Raw genomic sequence first — 22153 nt, forward strand, 5'->3', positions numbered from 1 at the left:
AGGTCATGACGTCATTGCAAGGGTAGATAACTTGCAAATTTGGCATCCTGTCCGCGAAATGGCCGATCCAACAACAACTTCAACTTGATGAAAGTGATCTTTCGGCCGCATCGCGTTTTCACAATGCAGCTTCGTTATGGTTGAAGAATAACACTGACTGTACAGTCAAGTTTGTTGCCACAATGCATATTTGCGAACAAATGCAGGTATTTTCCCGTGTTTGTGTGTTTCCTCTTTTGCAATCGTAATCTCAGTAGGTAGTGTACCAGCGGAGTAGTTTATCTCATTGCCTCTGCTATCTACTCAAGACGAGCTCTCACTGGCTTGAGACATTTGAACCAGATAAGCATCTCCTTCACACGTAGAAGATACAAAGCCATCACAGCTATACTTTCGCCAAACAATGGTATGTAAAAGAAGAGAAAAAAACCTGTTATTTTCATGATTTTTTTTGTAAAAAAGACGAGTAGTTTAGAGACACTGTAATACCGAAATGTTAACAAATAAATTTAAGTTAATTTCGGTAAAATTTGAAGAACAAAAGCTCAATACAATTTGAGCAAAGTGTCTGTATTGCAAAGGGTGTGATTTGAAACATACCATTGTCTTTCATCGTTTTGAACAATTTATTACCTAACTTATAGATCACTTTTTATATTATGTAAAATGACAAATTGCAGATTACCAGAATTAACAACGTTGCACATAAAATCCCATGTCAATATAGTCTTCAATTTCGGCAGGAAAAAATATATAATTTCGTGTATACATATTAAAATCCAAGGTCGCTTCCCGCCTGCTCCAATAGAGGTTGAAAAGTTAGAAAAATTATTATCCGACATAACAACTGCGTTTACTTGTTTCGTTTCGCATTATTGCTTGCCTCGCGTCACGCATCGCAGCCTGCCAGGATTGTGGCATATTGAAAGCACAGCGATTTGTGTGCTTAAAAACTTACCTGTTAAGAAACATATGCTATTTAAGACTCGTTGTCCACATTCTAACTTAAGGATCTTGATTTGTTTTCTCAAGCGTGAAGTCATTTCAGTCCACCTCGGTCAGGCCGGAGTACAAGTCGGCAATGCCTGCTGGGAGCTGTACTGCCTGGAGCACGGCATCCAGCCTGATGGTCAGATGCCCAGTGACAAGACCATCGGAGATGACGACGACTCCTTCAACACCTTCTTCAGCGCGACTAGTAGTAGCGGTCACTACAACCCACGAGCTATCATGATCGATCTTGAGCCAACAGTCATAGGTAGGGAAATACACCATGATCAAATCAGGAAGAAGTTAAGAGCCAGTTGCATTCCAGCAGATAAATGAATTTATTTTGTTATTTTGCAGATGAGGTTCGTACTGGCACCTACCGCCAGCTCTTCCACCCTGAGCAGCTGATCACAGGCAAGGAGGATGCCGCCAACAACTACGCCAGGGGCCACTACAGCGTGGGTGAGCAATACATTAGTCTTGTGCTTGACAGAATCCGTAAGTTGGCTGACCAGTGCACAGGCCTCCAGGGTTTCCTCATCTTCCACAGCTTCGGTGGAGGCACCGGCTCTGGCTTCACATCCCTGTTGATGGAGCACCTGACGGTTGAATACGGCAAGAAACCCAAACTGGAGTTTGCTGTCTACCCGTCACCCAATATTTCCTCATCCGTTGTAGAGCCTTACAACTCTGTCTTGAATGCTCACTCGACCTTGGAGCATGCTGACTGCTGCTTCATGGTCGACAATGAGGCCATCTATGATATCTGCGAGAAGAATCTGGATTTAGAGAAGCCGACATTTACCACCGTTAACCGACTGATTGCGCAAGTCGTGTCCTCCATCACAGCATCTCTGAGGTTCGATGGTTCTCTCAATGTGGACTTGACCGAGTTCCAGACCAACTTGGTGCCCTACCCACGCATTCACTTTCCTCTTGTTACCTATGCACCTATCATCTCTGTTGAGAAGGCCTACCATGAGCAGCTCAGTGTCTCAGAGATCACCAACGCCTGCTTCGAGCCTACTAACCAGATGGTGAAGTGCGACCCGCGCAATGGGAAGTACATGGCCTGCTGCGTGCTGTACCGTGGTGATGTCCTCCCCAAAGACGTCACTGCTGCAATATTAAAAATCAAGAATAAACAAAGCATCCAGTTCGTCGACTGGTGTCCAACTGGCTTCAAGGTGGGCATCAACTACCAGCCACCCACCGTCGTGCCTGGCAGTGATCTGGCCAAGGTGCAGCGTGCCGTCTGCATGCTGAGCAACACCACGGCCATCGCCGAGGCCTGGGCTCGTCTGGATCACAAGTTTGATCTGATGTACGCCAAGCGTGCCTTCGTCCACTGGTACGTGGGAGAGGGTATGGAGGAGGGTGAGTTTTTCGAGGCGCGCGACGACATGGCTTTTTTGGAGAAGGACTACGAAGAAGTCATACAAGAGGGTGATACCTGGACTGATCTCAATGTGGACGAATTACAATACTAGAACCAACAATTGGTTTAGTTAATGGTTGTCAAATTTCAATATTTTTTTCTGTGTATCTAACAATAAAGATTGTCAATAAACATTGACAAAGTAACAAATGCCAATTTTAATACTCAATTAGAGCATTTATGGTCAATTGCCCACTCTGTTTTACTTCATCTTCTTAATAGTTCCATGACGTCACCTTCAATTTCAATGTTTTCCTTTATAGACCTTTAATATAAATTCCGACAATAGGCCTATAATAAGGATCGTTTTATCAGCTTTTTTTATTCGAAGTTCTCTCTTTATTATTCAAAGTAATTTCCCTTCAAAAGCTATAAAGCTTATTGTTTTTTCTACCACTTTGTTTTTGTGTTCGTTCCATTCCATTTTCGTTTTAGCTCCATTAGTGTTTATCTCACTACTCTTTTAAAAGTTTTTTTCAGTTGATATATACATGGATATATACATTGGCTATTTCTTTTTAACTTTTTTTTGTATTCATGATACTTACAAATCATTTTAGTTATAATATTTTGTCTTACGTCTTATATAAATCCGACCACAATTCGGCCTTGCGTCGCTTGGCTAAAGATGGTAATATACTAAACCATTATTGAATTGAATTGAATTAAGCTTGAGTTTGTTTGTTTTTCAAGCCTGTGTTGTCGTTAGTATGACGTCATCTCAACTTAATCATGGGTACTTCACACGGTGTAGCATAGCACGAATGGAACCGGAATCTAACGCAACTCGAGCGTTTATCCAATGGGCGTTAGTTATCAGTGGTGGGCGCGCGTGTATGACGTTTTTACTAACGAACTGGATAGTCAATTTTACTCATTCATAAATACCAGTGTGAGAATTTGAATATTCCAATTAGTCGAGAGCCCGTCACATGGGTCGCTCGTTTATGGTTGTAGAACAGGATCGTTGGGTTGTCGACAAGCAGACGTTTACCAATATAAATCGTCTGATTGCTCAGGTTGTGTCTTCAATTACAGCATCTCTGAGACTTGATGGTTCTCTCAATGTCGACCTGAGTTTTAGACCTAATTCATTCATCCGTTAAGAATAATGCCTTCGAGGACATAGTTATATAAAGTTTATTCATTAAAGATTACATTTGAATTTATAATTCTACCCTTTGTTCATAATTTAATATTTATGATTTGTGTTTGCCTACCTGTATATGCATGGTATGTTATTGGGACTGTATGAGTGGTCTTCGTGGTAAAAGGAGGTTTATAGCCAGGCTGCCGTTCCAGTATTCACATACTTCATCATATAGCTCTGTATCGCCACATATAGCTCATATAGCTCTTCATCATTTAGCTCTATATCGCCACAGACGTACGCTTGAACCTTTCTCTCATACACTATGCCGGTAAGTATTACTACCAACGTAAACTTGACTTGTTCTGTGAGCCTACTTTCAGTGCCGTAGCAATTGCGGCGGGCCGGAGGGGACTATCATGATGACAGTAATTAGGGAGACATGTTTTATACGGTTCAATGGAACGTTACCATCGTGTTATTTGCGTAGTTATTTTATTGGGAACATAATCAGTTAATGCAGTAGTTCTAGGGTGAGTCAGAATGATTTATACCCAAGTTCACCATTCTTTAGTGACATATTTCTACCACTGACTCTGCTCCACGAGCAGGGTCTGTGGTGGGTGACCCGGCCGGTGAGCCCAGAGAATGACATCAGAGCTAATCGAACTGCTAGGGGCTGACCCAACCTCGTGCCCCGTGGGTTCGATCTTGCAACGCCATGTTGTTTCCCATCATGCCTTGCGCGTTAGTGTAAGGAACGAGAGGGCGCCCCTGGGGCGTTTTCGAATCCCTGTTCTTGACAACACGCGGGTAACACGAGAACGTATTCTCGAGCTGGTTGTTACGAACGCGCGGGTGCGTGTCGCATTGATATAAAGCAATACAAAATAGCCGACAATCTCTGAATTTGTTCTTAAGCCTATTCCAAATGAACGAGGACGACTGTTGCAAAACCGGACATGCGGGGATGAAATTGCAGACCTGCACTATAATGGTATTCTTATTCCAATCATTAGGGTATTAGCACACAAAAAAACACCACAAAACAATTAACGAATCTGCACAGTCCGCCATTTTGTTCAAGCTGCACCTCGCCGAACCCTCCACCAACCGGGGAGTGAAAAAATCGATCCGCGAACGCCCTCTCGGGTCTGTTCGTCACGTTCGAGACCGCTGTTCTCGTGTCGGGTTAACCCGAGTGTTGTCAAGAACAGGGATTCGAAAACGCCCTTGGAGTCGAGGCTGGGGCTGACCCGTGTCGACCCGCGAACGCATCCTAAAATTCAGCCTCGACTCCATGGGCACGTGCGCATTCCTTCACTAAGATCGCGCAAGTCATGATGGGAAACAACATGGCGCAGCAAGAATTCCCATGGAAACGAGGTTGCCTAAAATTCCACACTTTTGGGCATTTTGGGAACCAACTTGGCGCAGCCAGATCGTATCCATGGAAACGAAGTAGGATAAACAGCTGTTACAAGTTTGTGTGATGCATTCTACGTCACAGGTCACGCAAAATCGATCCAATGAGAGCTCAAAGAGATGGCCAAACTGCTTACCGCTCAGCCGAGCTAACCATGATGCATAGCGCAAGAGTGTATGGGCTAGCGGTTGCCCGCGCATGGAAATGGCTATTGTTACGTCACTAAGTTAAGCAAAATTTCCTTCTGAGGTATAAGCATGCCTTGTAGTGTGCTTACTGCTTACGGTCTCTATGCATAGACGAAGGCTCTGTTAGCAGAAAATCGTGGGCTTAGCAGCGCCGTGAAATTGGGCCAGCGTGCTTTTGCAGGGCATTATGTCCATGCACTGCAAACCAATTCAGATTCGAAGTAGACCCAGCAAGAACTCTGTAGGTAAAATTATACAAATGTTATTGCTGCCTAATTTGTTCTGCCTTCGACTTCGGCTTCTGATGCATTCTCTGACTTGTATAATGACACGCGACTGCGTGCGAAACTAGCATGCAGCTAAAAAACAACGATCCGTATTTACGCTTGGTTTACGTGTATGTCCATCTTCATTCGGCTTACAATGGACCTGTGCGTGGAATAAATTAAACAATCATCTTTGGAGGCTTTTGTTATTTTAATCAGTTATAATAATTAATGCAAATTAAATACACAAACGTTCTTACAGAATAACCACATGGGAATGTGAGGAAGGCCTCGAGGCCGAGACCTCGTGCACTTCGAAATTGGTAATTTTTGTACTGAATTAATTATGAGTAAACCTCGTTTGCTTCGACTTCAGTAAAAAAAAAAAAAAAAACTCACTCCGTGGTCGTGGACAACATTTGAAAACTGTTTTTGTGTTCAAAATTCCGTAACTGGAAAAGTACATAGTGGTTCGAATGATTCTTTTTCTAAAAGAACGCTTGTCTATTCTGAAAGTGCTACATGCAGAACTTCTTTTGAAACAACGGGGCGCCATTTGGGTTTCATTTTTGGTTTTTTTACTCTCCCTGTCTGAGCCACTACGATGGCCCTTGCGAAAGGCTCAGTTTGTCAACGGGTTAATCCCCCGTCATGGGGGAGGGGTGGTAGGGGAGGGGTAGAAGAGGGAGGGGTGGTAGGGGAGGGGTACTAGATGGAGGGTCGAGGGGTGGTAGGGGGAGGGGTAGAAGGGGGTAGGGGAGGGGGTACTCGTACAATGTGTCCCTTACCTTGTCTATGTAGGATTTTAAGTTATAATCTGGTCTCATCTAGGCTTATAACCTTCTACATCGCCGACAATTATTAACAACAATGGGTCCATTCATGGATGAATTTTAGGTACGTTTAGTATTTTTTTTCATCTGATTCGATATTCAGATTCGTGAAGTCATCTCGATCCATATAGGAAGGACCGGGGTGCAAGTTGGCAATGAATGCTGGGAATTGTACTGTCTCGAACATGGCATCTCACCCGACGGGATAGCTGGCCAAAATATCGATCCTAATGACGCTATCGGCAACTTCTTCAGCAATCCTGAAACTCACAGGTTCCGTGCCAGGACACTCTTCGTAGATCTGGAGCCCTCTGCCATTGGTAAGTTAACCACAGTGCCCTCTGTTGGCATCACATTGTGATCATGGTGTTTAACTTCTGAAATGTTAAAACATTTCTTGACTTTTTTCTGCATGTTCTGTGATAACGTTTATCTGTTTCGGTGTCTTCACATTTCTTGTCAATTATTTTGGGCCAAGCCTAATATACAAACTTTTGTCGACAAGGCAAAAATGCATTAAATTTATATAATGTGTTAAATTGGTTCGTCAGATGAGATCCGTACCGGTGCATACCGCCAGCTCTTCCACCCTGAGCAGCTGATCACAGGCAAGGAGGATGCAGCCAACAACTACGCCAGGGGACAATACACCGTGGGTAGGGAATTAGTGGACCACACCTTGGATAGAATACGAAGACTGGTAAGTCGCTTTGGTTGGTCACACCCAAAGATCATGGGGAAGATCGGACACTGGGCATCTTTTGTACCGATGAAACACGATGACGTCGTAGAATTGGGCTATGAGGAAGGGCGCCTCTAGCGGGCGGGAAACAGTCTATGTCTCCCCAACTTTCCGGTTGGGGGGGGGGGAGGGGGGAGGCCTATTTGCTTTACGGCGCCCATAACTGATAAGAAGTCGTTTTTCGTAAAGTACGTTTTGTTTAGTGATTTTGCACAGAAACGCTTTTTTTTGTAAAGTTAATATCGATGGTCTAGAATTTTTGTTCATTATATGGGCAAGGCACTTTGTCACTCATTGCTTCTCTCCACCGAGGAGTAAATGGGTACCTGTGAGGGCAGAGATGGTTATTGTGATTGAATTAGCTTGCTTGCGCCTAACAGGCAGCATCGAGCTGTATACTCCCCAGGGAGCTGAGATGGTATTTGGAATGTTTCATTGGCCCAATGATCAGGGGTAATAATAATACTGTAAGCGCTGTGATTTAGTTTACTAATAAGAGCGTCTTAAATGTCGATTATTATTGATTATTATTATTATTATTTACTTTACAGACTGACGATTGCAACAATCTTCAAGGCTTCTTGATCTACCACGGTGTCGGTGGAGGCACTGGCTCAGGGTTCGCAGCGCTTTTGGCTGAACGCCTAGCCATCGATTACCGTAGGAAGACCAAGATCTCTTTCACCATCTACCCCGGCCCACCACTGCAAACATCCTTCTTGGAGCCCTACAACAGTTTACTGAATACAGCTGAGCAGCAGATGGATTACGCTGACGTCCAGTTTGCTTTTGACAACGAGGCCATGTATGACATCTGCAAGTCTAGCCTCGGTGTGGAGCGGCCTACTGTGGTTAACATTAATCCCCTGATCGCGCAGGTTGCGTCATCCGTGACCCAATTTCTCCGTTTTGAAGGCGAGCTAAATGCGGATCTGTCGGAATTCCAGACCAACTTGGTTCCGTTTCCAGGGCTTCACAGCATGGTACCGGCCTTAGCACCACTGGTAACATCTGCGAGCAAGTCTCACACGGCACTCGATGCGCAGTCGATCACAGAGGCCTGCTTCCATGCTGGGAATCAGTTCGTCAAAAGTAACCCGGCTGTGGGCAGGTTCATGGCAATTAATATGATGTACCATGGAGCGAGTACTCCAAGTGAGATCAACGCCGTCATTTCTCGCATCAAAGCCAAGTATGGGGATCGTTTCGTGGACTGGTCGCCTAACGTTATCAAAGCGGGACATCGTATTACTTCTCCGGTGGTCACTGGGCCCGACCTAGCCCCAGTCGATCTTAACGTCTGCATGCTGAGCAACACCACGGCCATCGCCGAGACCTGGGCTCGTCTGAACCACAAGTTTGATCTGATGTACGCCAAGCGTGCCTTCGTCCACTGGTACGTGGGAGAGGGTTTGGAGGAGGGTGAGTTCTCTGGGGCCCGTGAATCCATGGCTTTCTTAGAGAAAGAATACACAGAGCTGACAAGCGGGGAACCTGATGAGGAAGATGGGGAATATTAAAAGTTGCAAACAAAGAGCTATAAAAGGAACAAACTCAATTTTGTTGTTGCTTTTAATGCTTTTAATGCTTTAACATATATATTTTCCCGGTGTTTGAGGTTCTATTAAAATTTAAATCTTTGATTAATAATATGGATAATTAAATTATTTTAATCATCTGGAAGTATGATATGCTAAATCATGTATAAGTTTGTAATGTCGCAATGGCTAGGAAAAATTGAGGAAGAGAAACACAAGAAGGCAGTAAGGAGCACAGAGAGCAAAGTAAACTAATTGTTTTAATTTAATGTGGTGGGCGTTTTATTTACAAAAATAATTTTTGTTAATGTGGACGTATTTCACTCTGTAACGAAAAGTTTATCATTGGTTAATATAGAATTGTCATAAACTATAGTATTGTTAACTAATTTACACAAAAGTCTGTTAAAATAAGCCCGGGAACCTTGTTGGAGTTAGTACGTTGTTTTCTTTCATATAAGTAAAATTAAAATCAGTTTATCGGTGAAAGGTTTCCATGAATGATTTCCACGAACAATAAAATCTTGTTTGGAGGATTAACTGTTGAAAATGAACGTTTCTGTCTTAATTTTCTGAAACTCTCTGATCTTAAATAAGAAATAAACATGATCGTCAGTAATAAAACTTGTGGGGCTTGATCCCCTCAAAACGACATACTCGGTAAACATAATTCAAAACACCACAACACATTGGTTTGCGTTTTAATCATCATCGCTAAAGCATTAAAAATCATTCAGAAACAATAAACATTATTCTATCGAACATTAAAATAAAATATTTTCCGCTGTCTACTTAAACAGTAGTCGTACATAACAAAACAAAATATTGACTGAGAAAAAATAACAAAAGCGCAGAATTCGATAATCGTTTATAATCCGAACACCTGTTCAGCTAAACGGGGTACAAAAACCCACTGCGGGCGTGGTTGCTGCACACTCAACGCGGATCCAGCCCACTGATTGCAAGCGGTGTAGGACTCATTGATTTGAAAAAAAAATTTCCGAGGGGAAAACAGGATAACAATCGACAAAAATGGTAAGTTTGCTTTTGTTTTTATTAAAACCATTAAAATAAAATAACATCAAAAAGTGTACGGAGTCCGCTTATTAAGGACGGGAAATTAAGACCAAATGTGCATAGGCTTTTATTTTTGGTAGGATGTGAACCCGGATCTTAGAATTGAGATCGAGGTTTCTATAGTATCCTGGTTCTCCCACTAGCCTCATCATGATGGATGTGAGCCCCAAACATCAACCTGCAACTTGACCCCTTAATTAAACACGATACAAAGACAGTAGCTTGGAGTTTGCATCAAACAGTCGCCTTTTCCAGGCAGTTGTCTCATATTCATGCATTAAAAAGGCAGATCAATAAAAGAGCAGCATTTGCATCACAAATATAAAGGTTTTGTGCAGACATGTGCAGTGGAAAAGCACCAGCATAGACAATACACGTAGGTCGGTGTTAACAAAAAAAAAACAGTGGAAGAATTTTGAGCTTATATCATCGACATAATTTTGGATTTTGTTCCATAGACAATACGATCCCATTTTTAAGAATTGTGCACTGTATTGTATGTTGTTTTCTGTGGAGATGTTTTGGTTTTTTGTATAGTTTTTGATTGTTGATTTAAACTCTTCTGCAGAAAGCCTTGATGACTGTTTTCGAACATAACCTATACCATGTTATATCTCACACATTAATTCGTACACCAGTTGCATACTGAATGAATCGATTAAATAGAAACTTTATTTGGAGTAGGCAATTGTTCCAACGACCAATCAACGGATTAATCCCAATATCAATCGATTTGGCAAACCTTTTCCGCAGACAATTTTGACGGCCTCTCTGTCTGAAATATCTTTGGATTATTTGCTGATAGAAACTGTTGGGACAATAGAAATTACAATAGGCGAGCCTCATAGAACAAAACCTATTGATTCCTGTTACTAGACTAGTATAGGTGGACATCTGGCATGTGCTAATAATTATGTTGTGCAGAATAATGCACACAAAATTATTGGTAATGAATATACATGTGTACAATGTTGAAGGACATAATTAAGTGGGCTATGAATTATTGAAATCTTAAACAAATGTGCAGGTATTGCTGTCAAAGCAAATGTTTATGCAACAAAATGAAGAAAGAGAGGAAGTTTCTTTTATTTTTCTTGAAAAGTCATCCAACCCGTTTTCTCCAGTCGCCTCTACTGCAAAATGTTCTGATTATCATTAGTGTTTGCCTGCCCCTAGTAAATGGAGATCGATTTTGTTTTTGTAATTTTTGACATTTTTGTTTTAGCGTGAATGTATCTCAGTCCATGTGGGCCAGGCCGGAGTCCAGATGGGCAATGCCTGCTGGGAGCTGTATTGCCTGGAGCACGGCATCCAGCCTGATGGTCAGATGCCAAGTGATAAGACGGTTGGTTATGGCTCCGACTCCTTCAACACTTTCTTCAGCGAGACTGGTGCCGGTCAACACGTTCCACGCGCCATCTTTGTCGATCTCGAGCCTACGGTCATAGGTTAGTTACCAAAAAACCTGAAAATCTGAGACAAATTCAGCACGTGTACAGAGAGATTGGAAATGAAAGACTAGAAGGTTTAATAGCCTTCCCTTCCTCTTGTTTCAGATGAGGTCCGCACTGGACCCTACCGTCAGCTCTTCCACCCTGAGCAGATGATCACTGGCAAGGAGGATGCCGCCAACAACTACGCCAGGGGCCATTACACCGTGGGCAAAGACCACATCGACGTAGTTCTGGACAGGATCCGGAAATTGGTAAGACTAGTTTTAAACTGTTTGGGCATACCCTGGGTAAAGAAATGTAATAAATAAATCAATGCACGGAGTCAACCGTTGGAGGCGCTACACAATGCAAGCAAGATACGGGACTAGGATGGCAGGTGCTAATTTTTGTTTCATTATGAACTTTGATTGTAGACAGAGATGTGTTGTGGGCTGCAAGGTTTCCTGTTCTTCCACAGCTTCGGTGGAGGCACCGGCTCTGGCTTCACCTCCCTGATCATGGAGCGTCTTTCCATCGAGTACGGTAAGAAATCCAAGTTAGAGTTCGCCATCTACCCGGCTCCTCAGATGGCCTCCGCAGTAGTCGAGCCCTACAATTCCATCCTGACCACCCATATCACTCTAGAGCATTCCGACTGCGCCTTCATGGTCGACAATGAGGCCATCTACGACATCTGCCGTCGCAGCCTCGATATCGAGCGCCCAAGCTTCGCCAATCTAAACCGTCTGATTGCCCAGGTTGTGTCCTCCATCACAGCATCTCTTCGTTTTGATGGCGCCCTCAACGTCGACCTGAATGAGTTCCAGACCAACTTGGTGCCCTACCCAAGGATCCACTTTCCTCTCGTAACCTATGCACCTATTGTGTCGAAAGAGAAGGCTTACCACGAAAAATTTACGGTTGGAGAAATTACCAATTCCTGCTTCGAGCCGGCCAACCAGATGGTGAAGTGCGATCCCCGTCATGGCAAGTACATGGCCTGCTGTCTGCTCTACCGTGGGGATGTCGTCCCTAAAGATGTAAGCACAGCCATCGCAACCATCAAGACCAAGCGCTCCATCCAATTCGTCGACTGGTGTCCAACTGGCTTCAAAGTAGGCGTGAACAAGCAACCACCCACCGTCGTGCCTGACGGTGATCTGGCCAAGGTGCAGCGTGCCGTCTGCATGCTGAGCAACACCACGGCCATCGCCGAAGCGTGGTCCCGTCTAAACCGTAAATTCGACCTGATGTACTCCAAGCGTGCCTTCGTCCATTGGTACGTGGGTGAGGGTATGGAGGAGGGTGAGTTCTCTGAGGCTCGTGACGACATGTCTGCCTTGGAGAAGGATTACGAGGAGGTTGGAATGGATTCTGTAGTTGAAGATGGAGAAAATACCGAAGAATACTAAAAAATGAAAATAAATAAAAACATTTCATGTCTCACAGCCACATCTTCAGAATGGAAAGGTTATGTTGCCTCCCTGGTCAATTCATTGACGTCTTATGATTATTCCGCCACAAGACACACACCTTTTATGGCCACCATCTAGAGTGGAGCTTCTGATGGGTACCAATGCAGGCTATAGGTCATTTTTTGGAGTAACATCTTTTCTTTTATAGGCCCAACTTTTTAAGCTCTGGCAGGAGTTTCTACAAGTCACTGTGGTGTCGGTCGGTCGGTCGCCAAAAAAATTTCCAAAAAAAAAATTAATTTTACAAAAATTGAGCAAATGCCATGCCGTCGTCAGTAAATGCAATCTAAAAATTGTTTGTCACAATTCGTAAAGTTGTTTGTGAACAGTTTGTAAACGGAGGCGAGATGTGTGCAGTATTGTTGTAGTCACGTGGTATTTTCTGTAGTGGTTGGACGGTATCCAGAAGGAGGAAATGAAAATTGACGAAAAGTATGGTGTTCCATGTGTGCCATCGGCGTCGCATTTTTTTTTGCCAGAGCTTATTGTGCACTTGTTTTGTCTTCAGGAGTTCTGATTTTCATTTAATTTTCATTAGTTTAGTTGACTTGATTTTGTAACTGTTTTTACTTCTTTTTTACTGATAAAATTCAGAATCGACATCAGAAATAGTCTTTTGTTAGTTTTAATTTTTTTTTTTTATATAAAAGGCGCCATCTAGCAACTGGTAAAGACCATGATTTTAAGGGTGGTGCCCTTCCAGGAGTAGAAAACGCCTGTGTGAATTCTTCTTAAAGCTCAATTATTGGTAAAAAAACATCACATTTTTCTTCAAAGATACTACATGTATTTCATCAGTTTTATTTATTGTTGAGGTCGAAGAGCGTCCTCTAACTTTCATTGGTGGCGCCCTGGCCTCGAGTTTACATTATTTAATTATTTTTTTAATGAATTTAGTTTGGGGATATCATAATAAATTATTTAAAAATCAAGTATTTTGGCTTTTTTTCTCAATTTTCAATTGTTGATTTTTGACATTTTTGTGGTTTTTTCCTTTCGTGATTTACTATTTTTTATTAATCTTTCTTTTTTTATTAAATAGGTTTTCTTCACTTTTTTTTTACAAAGGCTGATAATGATTCATGGATATGGATTTTAAAAATTCGCTCCCTTCATCAAAAGTTTTCTTTTTAATTGAAATACAGGCATTCAATGAATTGCATTTGCGCATTCTCGATGTTGTGTATTCTCTGTTGCATTCTTCAGTGTCCTTGTTTACGTTTCGGTGCTTCATCGTGTTCTTATTGGCTGATTCAATCCCTGAAAACGGCTCTTACGAGATAAATTGTTACCTACACGAGTCAGCAACATCATCTCTTAATCTTTGAAATTCAAGAGGAAATTGTGGGATGTTTTAGAGTGTAGTTGGGATGGCTAATTACCCTTCCCCCTCTCCTCCATCGGTCTACCAAAATCCTGAAATCTCTTGAAATGACCTACTTAGGGGAAGGTGAGGCTACTGGACCACCGGGGCTTGTGGACCGCTCTAAAGGGTGCAGGCCAGTAAATCGGTCCGAAATTGCCTACGCCGGCCAAATCACGATTTGCATGCCCTCAAAATCTTCAGTATTTGAGCATGCTGTGGGCCATGAACTTGAAGGTTTGTACAAAATAAGGGTGGACAGGACCATGAACTTGTATTTTTGTGCAATTTGGATGAAATTGGGGCCCTAAAATATTCTATTTTGCAATGGAGTGTAGGCACCGTTTTTAAAAAGTGGTGATGGGTTTGAGGACTATTTTAAGGGGCAATCATTTTCGGATGGAAATTTCTCCCAAAAGCCATCAGATTACCCACAAAAAAAGTGAAAAAAAGAAAGAAAGAAAGATGATGAAATAAGCTTTGATTTGATGTACGTCTTGAACACCTTGGAGAGTTGCGGGTATTTTTCCTTACGGTGCCGACCAGTGTTTGTGTAGGGCGCCCTCCTAAGGAAGAAATTGATGACAGCAAAAAGTATGGAGCGTCCTTGCACACCGTTGTTTATTGTCGTTGTGTGTATATTTTTCTTCCACGGTTCCCGTCTATTTTTAACACTTTTTACGTCATTACATCACAACTAATTATCGAACGAAGTTTCGTATCAATACAATTTGTTATTATGGAGATATTTTCTCCAAAAAGAGTGCTTAATTTTTGTTCGATTAACAGTGACTAAAATTCGGAATTAATTTTTTTGGATTAAAACACCATATTTTCTTTAAATCATATTAAATTTATTCTTCAACGGTACCCGTCAATTTTCAAACGACTTGTGTCAAATATTATCGGCAATTATTAGACGAGATTTTAATCCAATGCAATATGTTATTCTGGAGTTATCGTCTCTTCAAAGAGTGTTATATTTTTGTTCAACTAAGATTCGGAATGAATTTTTCGTGATTAAAACACCATATATTCTTTAAATCATGTTAAATTTATTCTTCAACGGTACCCGTCAATTTTCAAACGACTTGTGTCAAATATCACCGGCAATTATTAGACGAGATTTTAATCCAATGCAATATGTTATTCTGGAGTTATCGTCTCCACAAAGAGTGTTATATTTTTGTTCAACTAAGATTCGGAATGAATTTTTCGTGATTAAAACACATATTTTCCTCAAATCATATTAAATTTATTCTTCCACTTTTCACGTCAATGTTCAAATATCTTGTGTCAAATATCATCGCTAATTATTAGACGAGATTTCAATCCTATGCAATCTGTTGTCCTGGAGTTATTGTCTCCACAAACAGTGTTGTATTTTTGTTAATAATGGAAGGTCCGCGTGATGATCCGCACGGTGCTGACCATTGTTTGTGTAGGGCGCCCTCAATAAGGAAGAAATAGATGGTAGCAAAAAGTATGGAGCGTCCATACACACTGTTGTTTTATTGTCGTGTGTATTTTTTTCTTCCACGTTTCCGTCGATTTTTAACACTTTTTAAGTCATTACATCACGACTAATTATCGAACGAAATTTCAAATCAATACAATTTGTTATTCTGGAGTTAATTTCTCCAAAAAGAGTGCTTCATTTTGTTCAGTTAAAAGTTTTGTTCAGTTAAAAGATTCGGAATGAATTCTTCGTGATTAATACATGTATAGCAAATCTCGGTTGACTATATTTTAAGCCTTTGTTCTTTGCACATTTGGATTTCAAGACTTCTATCTTCATCACCCCAAAATCTTCGACTTCAATTCGTAAGCCACGCCCCTCTAATGGAAACAAATCCTGCAACTGCTACTGGAAAATTCATAATTCATGGCTCTAAGACCCTACACGCATTCCATTCATACCGCCCGCCAGCGCGTTTTATGAATAATAATTACTCCCGTGTCTGGGGCATCCAACGGATGACAGGCCGGTATGTGATGGGTATAAACGCGTCGTGACCCTGGCGAAGCTGGTCAGTCAGACACGCTGCCTCCCGCCCCGTACATAGCGACAGACGGTAGGAGCCCGCAGACGCAGTCTCTTTGTATATTCCTAATTTCTTACGGCATCTTCTTCAAGAAAAAATCTTCCAAAATGGTAGGTGGAGTTTACTTCTATGATGTTAAAAACAAACTAATGTGGGGTGGCAGAAATAATCAATATTATTTTGTTAGTGCACAAATTAAAAAACAAAAATATTTTCTCGACTCGCCGAAAAATCTCTTACACCTTGAAATTTTTAATTAATCATATCATTTTTTAAAATTAATCATAGAACTTCTTTTGGCTATTCAATGCACAGTTATTATATTGTAATACAAAGCCCAACAAATAGGGGGAAAAATCTCTGTTCTTGGCAATATTTACAACCCCAATTTAGCACAAAGGAGTGGTGCATCTCCGTCTAGTAGTCATGCGTCTTTTAATGAATAAGTAATGGTCAAGGCTTGGGGTTCCAGACTCTGGACTCCTTTGTCCGAATGGGGTTAGTCACTACACAGCCAAATAGAGCCAATCTGTCAACGTGAAGCTGTGCATTTAATTTAAACGACAAAACAAAATACGCAGTTGGCGTTCACCCCGTGAAATAACAATACACAATATTGACAGAAAGTGCATAATTGGCTTTCGACGTCCGCATATTGAAAAGAAATCTAATTTTGTGATTAAAACGGACATTAAAACTGTCTGTTTTAGTGTAATCTTTTACGAATGTCTAATTCTTTTGTTCAGTATGTGATTTGTTTGTAAGACACGTACTCCTTAAAAAAATTCGAAAATAAAAGATACGTCGGAATACGCGTGACTTAATACTAATTTTTGAATCAATTATATAAGTGGTTTTTTTTCATAATCAATGTGAATTTGAACATTTGAATTGGAAATAATATATATATATATGGATCATTAGCGTTTTTATTAGTAACTGTCCATTAAGCAATGAGCTTATTCTAAACCAAATGCAGATGTTTATAAATAACTATTTTGCTCATTGTGTTGACCCATAACATCTATCAGATGTCAGGAAATTACCGATCAGAGAATATGTATCTGGACCCGAGGAACATGCAATTTACAAGTCATCGGTCCATTATTAAATGCTGCATGTGTTGTCCACCTGCCAAACATCTCTGTATTCATTAGATTAGTTCATCAAGCGTGCATCGCCCACTAGTCTTCCTCTGTATTAACAGCAAAACACATTGATGTGATCTTGATGATTGGCAATGCAGACCATGATGTCTGAAAATCTTTTGTAACGTACAGTTCAAGATAACAACTCTGATGGTTTTCATTTAAGCATTAGTTTAAAGTGGGATAATGTCCGAATTTCGGTATGTATTTACATGAAAGAGTACTATTTTCTTGTATAATCATAGTAGCTGTTTACATCATCCACTCTATATTTAAGAAGGAACTTTTTGTCTTAATTTAAGAAAAAAGACCGATGATTCATTTTTGTCAAGTCTGATTGGTCTGATAACTCAAGTAACTTTCTACGGTATACATTTGATGAGAACATACGAAATTTCTAAACGATCGCTTGTAGAAATTATTGAAGGCACAGCCGGCAATGTGTGTCTCATGCGTCACGTGACTGCAGACGCCGTTACATTTCACAGGCAATGATGACTCACACACGGCTCATTATGTAGTGTGGCTTAGCTAGACGGGTGAATAAAATTACCATATCGGGAAATCAGCCTGCGGCTGTACAAAAGCTGTCAACTTGACAACATTGAGACTTTAATTCAAACCACAATTTAATCCAGTCGACCAGAAAAATAAATTTTCAATTTCAATCCTTGATTAAAGAATTTACTTGACACAGGAACGTTTTCTAATTCGCTTCTTTTTCATGGAAAAAAAAAACATTGAGAAAATAAAAAAGTTATTTCGTAGATTTCGCAAGGAATTCTGAAACGAATTAATTTTGGAAACTAACAAATTCCAATCATTTAAAATTTTGGAGTCTCTTCATTAGAGAGGAAAATTGAAGAGTGAAACACATTATATTCTTGTGTATGTTTCTGTTTCTTCTCCTCGTCATATTCTCATTTTCTCCTTTCTCTATTTCGATAATATTCTTTTTAATCTTCCAATCGTTCAGCGTGAATGTATCTCAGTCCATGTCGGCCAGGCCGGAGTCCAGATGGGCAATGCCTGCTGGGAGCTGTACTGCCTGGAGCACGGTATTCAACCGGAGGGTCAGATGCCAAGTGACAAGACGGTTGGTTCGAGTGACGACTCCTTCAACACCTTTTTCAGTGAGACTGGTGCTGGCAAGCACGTCCCCCGTGCCGTCTTTGTCGATCTTGAACCGACTGTTATAGGTAGGGAGCCACCCCTCCCTAAGCCTCCTCTCCCCTTATGCGGTTATGCCCCGCACGTACCCCATCTCATGAATGCCACTTTGAACATTATAACTGTTTAAAAGGTCATTGTTTGCATCCTCATTTCACGAACTATAAGATCGTGCTAAGGCGATGATGATGATGAAATTCAAGCCATCATCCCATCTCCTCTCATCATCTTACATCCAGACGCGCGTCTGGATGATGACTCATCCTGTCACGTGACCCTCCCTCGTCGGCAGGGCGCGCGGTGATTCACTCTGTCTGCTTTACAAACACGGTCGATATTGAATAAGATGAATGGTGATTAGTAGAGTTCATAAAGATTAATACTTTATTGAGGTGGATTTAAAGATTGAAAAGATAAGATTATAAAGACAAATAATTATGGCAATAAAGATTTAGAGAAACATTTAAAAAATGCTTAAAATTGCTCTCCATGTTTATAAATATGGGTTTGAAAGTTATCTTTAAAAGGTCAAATTTTCTTCGAAAACGGCAAATTATCATTTCTGTCGCATAACTTTCTGGATGGCCGGCTGTTCGTGCCGGTCGTTTGCGTTCTACCTTGGTTTTAATATTTGATTCTGGCATTTTTCTGTCCAAAAACTAGTGAAAATGTTATTTACAATTGGAAGATACACTTTGAACTGTTGTCTTATTTTCTTACTTTTTTTGTCTTTTATGACCGGTAGCCTATGATTTTCTTTTACGAGGTCCAAGTCAACTTGAACATGCAGACTGCGTAAATATATTTCCCGCCATCATTGGCTTTTTAGTCTGTCGTCTTTATTGCTCTTTTATAACTTCGGGTCTTTTTTTTTCACCAACAGACGAGGTCCGCAACGGCGCCTATCGTCAACTCTTCCACCCTGAGCAGCTGATCACAGGCAAGGAGGATGCCGCCAACAACTACGCCAGGGGCCACTACACCGTGGGAAAGGTGCATGTTGATCTTGTCCTGGACAGGATCCGAAAGTTAGCTGACCAGTGCACCGGTCTCCAGGGTTTCCTCATCTTCCACAGCTTTGGCGGAGGCACTGGCTCTGGCTTCACATCGCTGTTGATGGAGCGTCTGTCTGTCGACTACGGCAAGAAGTCCAAGCTGGAGTTCGCCATCTACCCTGCTCCTCAAATAGCCTCCGCAGTTGTTGAGCCCTACAACTCCATCCTGACCACCCACACCACCCTAGAGCACTCCGACTGTGCCTTCATGGTCGACAACGAGGCCATCTACGACATCTGTAAGCGTAACCTCGACATCGAGCGTCCGACCTACACCAACCTCAACCGCCTGATTGCCCAGGTCGTCTCCTCCATCACCGCGTCTCTTCGATTTGATGGTTCTTTGAATGTAGACTTGACCGAATTCCAGACCAACTTGGTACCCTACCCACGTATCCACTTCCCCTTGGCTACCTACGCCCCTGTCGTCTCTGCTGAGAAAGCCTACCATGAGCAGCTGACCGTTGCAGAGATCACCAACGCCTGCTTCGAGCCGGCCAACCAAATGGTGAAGTGCGATCCCCGTCACGGAAAATACATGGCCTGCTGTCTGCTCTTTCGTGGTGATGTCGTCCCAAAGGATGTCAACGCTGCCATCGCAAACATCAAGACCAAGCGTTCCATCCAGTTCGTGGACTGGTGTCCAACTGGCTTCAAGGTGGGCATCAACTACCAGCCACCCACCGTCGTGCCTGGCGGTGATCTGGCCAAGGTGCAGCGTGCCGTCTGCATGCTGAGCAACACCACTGCCATCGCCGAGGCCTGGGCTCGTCTGGATCACAAGTTTGATCTGATGTACGCCAAGCGTGCCTTCGTCCACTGGTACGTGGGAGAGGGTATGGAGGAGGGTGAGTTCTCTGAGGCTCGTGAGGATCTGGCTGCCTTGGAGAAGGATTACGAGGAGGTCGGTCTTGACTCCACAGAAGGAGACGAGGAGGACGAGGAGGCTGAGGAATACTAGTCAACGAATCTTCAACAAGAAAAACAATCAACACTCTGTTCTATTAATTCCTTTCTTTTTAATCGTGTTGATAATACAATGAATCATCAGCCATTTTAAACAAAATTAATGGCCCGTCTAACAGATTGACTGCACTCGGCCAACAAGTTAATATAGTTTAACGATTAAATAAACTGTTTGAACAACAATCTCCATTCTTATGTCCTCTTATGAAAACAAACAAAACATAGTACTAACCAGAGGCATTGATATACACTGTATTTGTTTGTGAAGTTTTACAACTCTTCACCAGAAAAAAACCTTTTTTTCAGTGCTTCAATACAAACCAAACATTATGCAGCTCAAATACAACCATCTAATACAGGCGCCCTCTTGAGGCGATTCATGGCAGGCAAATGCTTTGCGGAGTGTCGCTCAGTGAAACAACATGTATATTCAAAAGCATGCCGATTTATAAGACATCGCTTTTTAAACATTATTCTTTATTTCGAATAATAGAAGTTGGCAACGTTACACTTCATATTCGGAACTAAATTCATGTTTATGATGATAAGTTTTAAAAATTAAAAAAAAATGTGTTCAAATTAAAGCAAGTTGCTGTTTACCTTATGCACGTTGTACTTTCTCATGCAATAATGTATCATTGTTAGCCCTTTGCCTTTGTGCTGAAAAAGGAATGACCAGTACCGAAGTTATAAGGTTTTTAACATGAAGGGAGACTACGAATGATCAAAGAATCGATTAACAGTATTCGATTGACGGGTAGTTGCAGCGGTCGTTGTATTCGTCAACATCTCGTATTACAATGTATGTTCTTCAGCCAATCATGAAGCGTCTTAGTTCACAGATGGCGGCGCAAAGTATTCATTAAAACAAAGCTCTAGCTAATAAAAATAAAAAATGTCTATGTTCTTGATTTTATTGCGGATGTAATGCCATGGAATTATTGTCTGCAACACAGACAAAAAGCTATGATAATGGACGACAAATGAAAACAGACCTGCGTATGTATGGGGCTCAGTCATAAAGTGTGCTTAAATAATTTTGAGAATTAAGGTTCTGCCGATCCGTGACCACTCCCCCATCACTTCGCCACCGAGAGTAAACATCCAATTGACTAGTGCAAGTCTAATGACGTATGGTTCAGTTGGAGGCCATGACTTACAGCGAAATAATATTGTTTGATTTTCATATTTGTGTTTCTGATAAGGGAATATTTTAAACATGTCATTGCCATTCACGATAACACTGAGAGGGGTCGTGAACCATGATGACTCATTGAACGAAAATACGTTAACAGTCGACATAAAGGCCCACCGGCGGATTAAGAACCGCATTTTCAAAGGGGGGGGGGGGGAGGTTCAGTGTACGGGGTACCAGAACGGGCGGCCGGCAGTTGCAAAATTCGAAGGGAAAAACATGGAGCAGGGGTGGGGGGTGGCGGAGGCTGGACATATTTTCTATTTCCTGAAAATCACTGAGCCTGGACCACTTACGGTGTCGGCTTGGCACTGAGAAGAATGGCAGTATAACAAACTTCCAGAAATTCAAGAATAATGACAATGAATACACGGTAAACAGTTTCTGATGAGTCACCGCCTGAAATCAAAGAACACTGACGGCAGATTGCCACGTTGGAACTTGACGAGAAAAAAAAAATCGTGGCGGATCTGTACTACCACTATATTACAACGGGGAAAATAGGAAAATCATACAGAAGCAGCACAATGAATGCTACCCCCCCCCCCCCGACAGTTATAATGCCTTCCCCTTGACTTGAGCCAATTCCAAAGCTTGATCCGCCCTGAATAACTAATTAATAACAGGGTAGAAAACATGGAGCAAGACAATTTTGAAGAAGTGAAAAGTAAGTCACGATAATGATGAGAGAAATCCCTTTTTTTCTACCCAGCAT

The 22153-nt window shown here is 41.7% G+C and overlaps 4 protein-coding genes across 4 annotated transcripts; all 4 read left to right on the plus strand.

Annotated features, from left to right (window-relative positions):
• The first annotated feature begins 182 nt into the window (after positions 1-182).
• LOC119744968 (tubulin alpha chain-like) lies at positions 183-2495 on the plus strand. The gene is made up of 3 exons (XM_038221191.1): positions 183-206; positions 1033-1258; positions 1348-2495. Exons 1-3 carry the CDS (start codon positions 183-185, stop codon positions 2478-2480), a joined length of 1383 nt encoding a protein of 460 aa, XP_038077119.1. The 3' UTR covers positions 2481-2495.
• Positions 2496-3703: 1208 nt separating this feature from the next.
• Positions 3704-9178, plus strand: LOC119745421 (tubulin alpha-2 chain-like). Its single transcript, XM_038221753.1, has 5 exons — positions 3704-3738; positions 3795-3849; positions 6335-6551; positions 6783-6931; positions 7525-9178. Exons 2-5 carry the CDS (start codon positions 3844-3846, stop codon positions 8491-8493), a joined length of 1341 nt encoding a protein of 446 aa, XP_038077681.1. The 5' UTR covers positions 3704-3738; positions 3795-3843; the 3' UTR covers positions 8494-9178.
• A 291-nt stretch (positions 9179-9469) lies between these two features.
• LOC119745420 (tubulin alpha-1 chain-like) lies at positions 9470-12437 on the plus strand. Its single transcript, XM_038221752.1, has 4 exons — positions 9470-9546; positions 10814-11036; positions 11145-11293; positions 11456-12437. The coding sequence occupies exons 1-4, from the start codon at positions 9544-9546 to the stop codon at positions 12431-12433; spliced, it is 1353 nt and encodes a 450-aa protein (XP_038077680.1). The 5' UTR covers positions 9470-9543; the 3' UTR covers positions 12434-12437.
• Positions 12438-15863: 3426 nt separating this feature from the next.
• On the plus strand, positions 15864-20847 carry LOC119745417 (tubulin alpha-1C chain-like). The gene is made up of 3 exons (XM_038221748.1): positions 15864-16014; positions 18029-18251; positions 19106-20847. Exons 1-3 carry the CDS (start codon positions 16012-16014, stop codon positions 20236-20238), a joined length of 1359 nt encoding a protein of 452 aa, XP_038077676.1. The 5' UTR covers positions 15864-16011; the 3' UTR covers positions 20239-20847.
• Positions 20848-22153: the final 1306 nt, after the last annotated feature.

This window comes from Patiria miniata, unplaced genomic scaffold, assembly GCF_015706575.1.
Source record: "Patiria miniata isolate m_02_andy unplaced genomic scaffold, ASM1570657v1 HiC_scaffold_7, whole genome shotgun sequence".
NCBI classification, from domain to species: Eukaryota; Metazoa; Echinodermata; class Asteroidea; order Valvatida; family Asterinidae; genus Patiria; species Patiria miniata.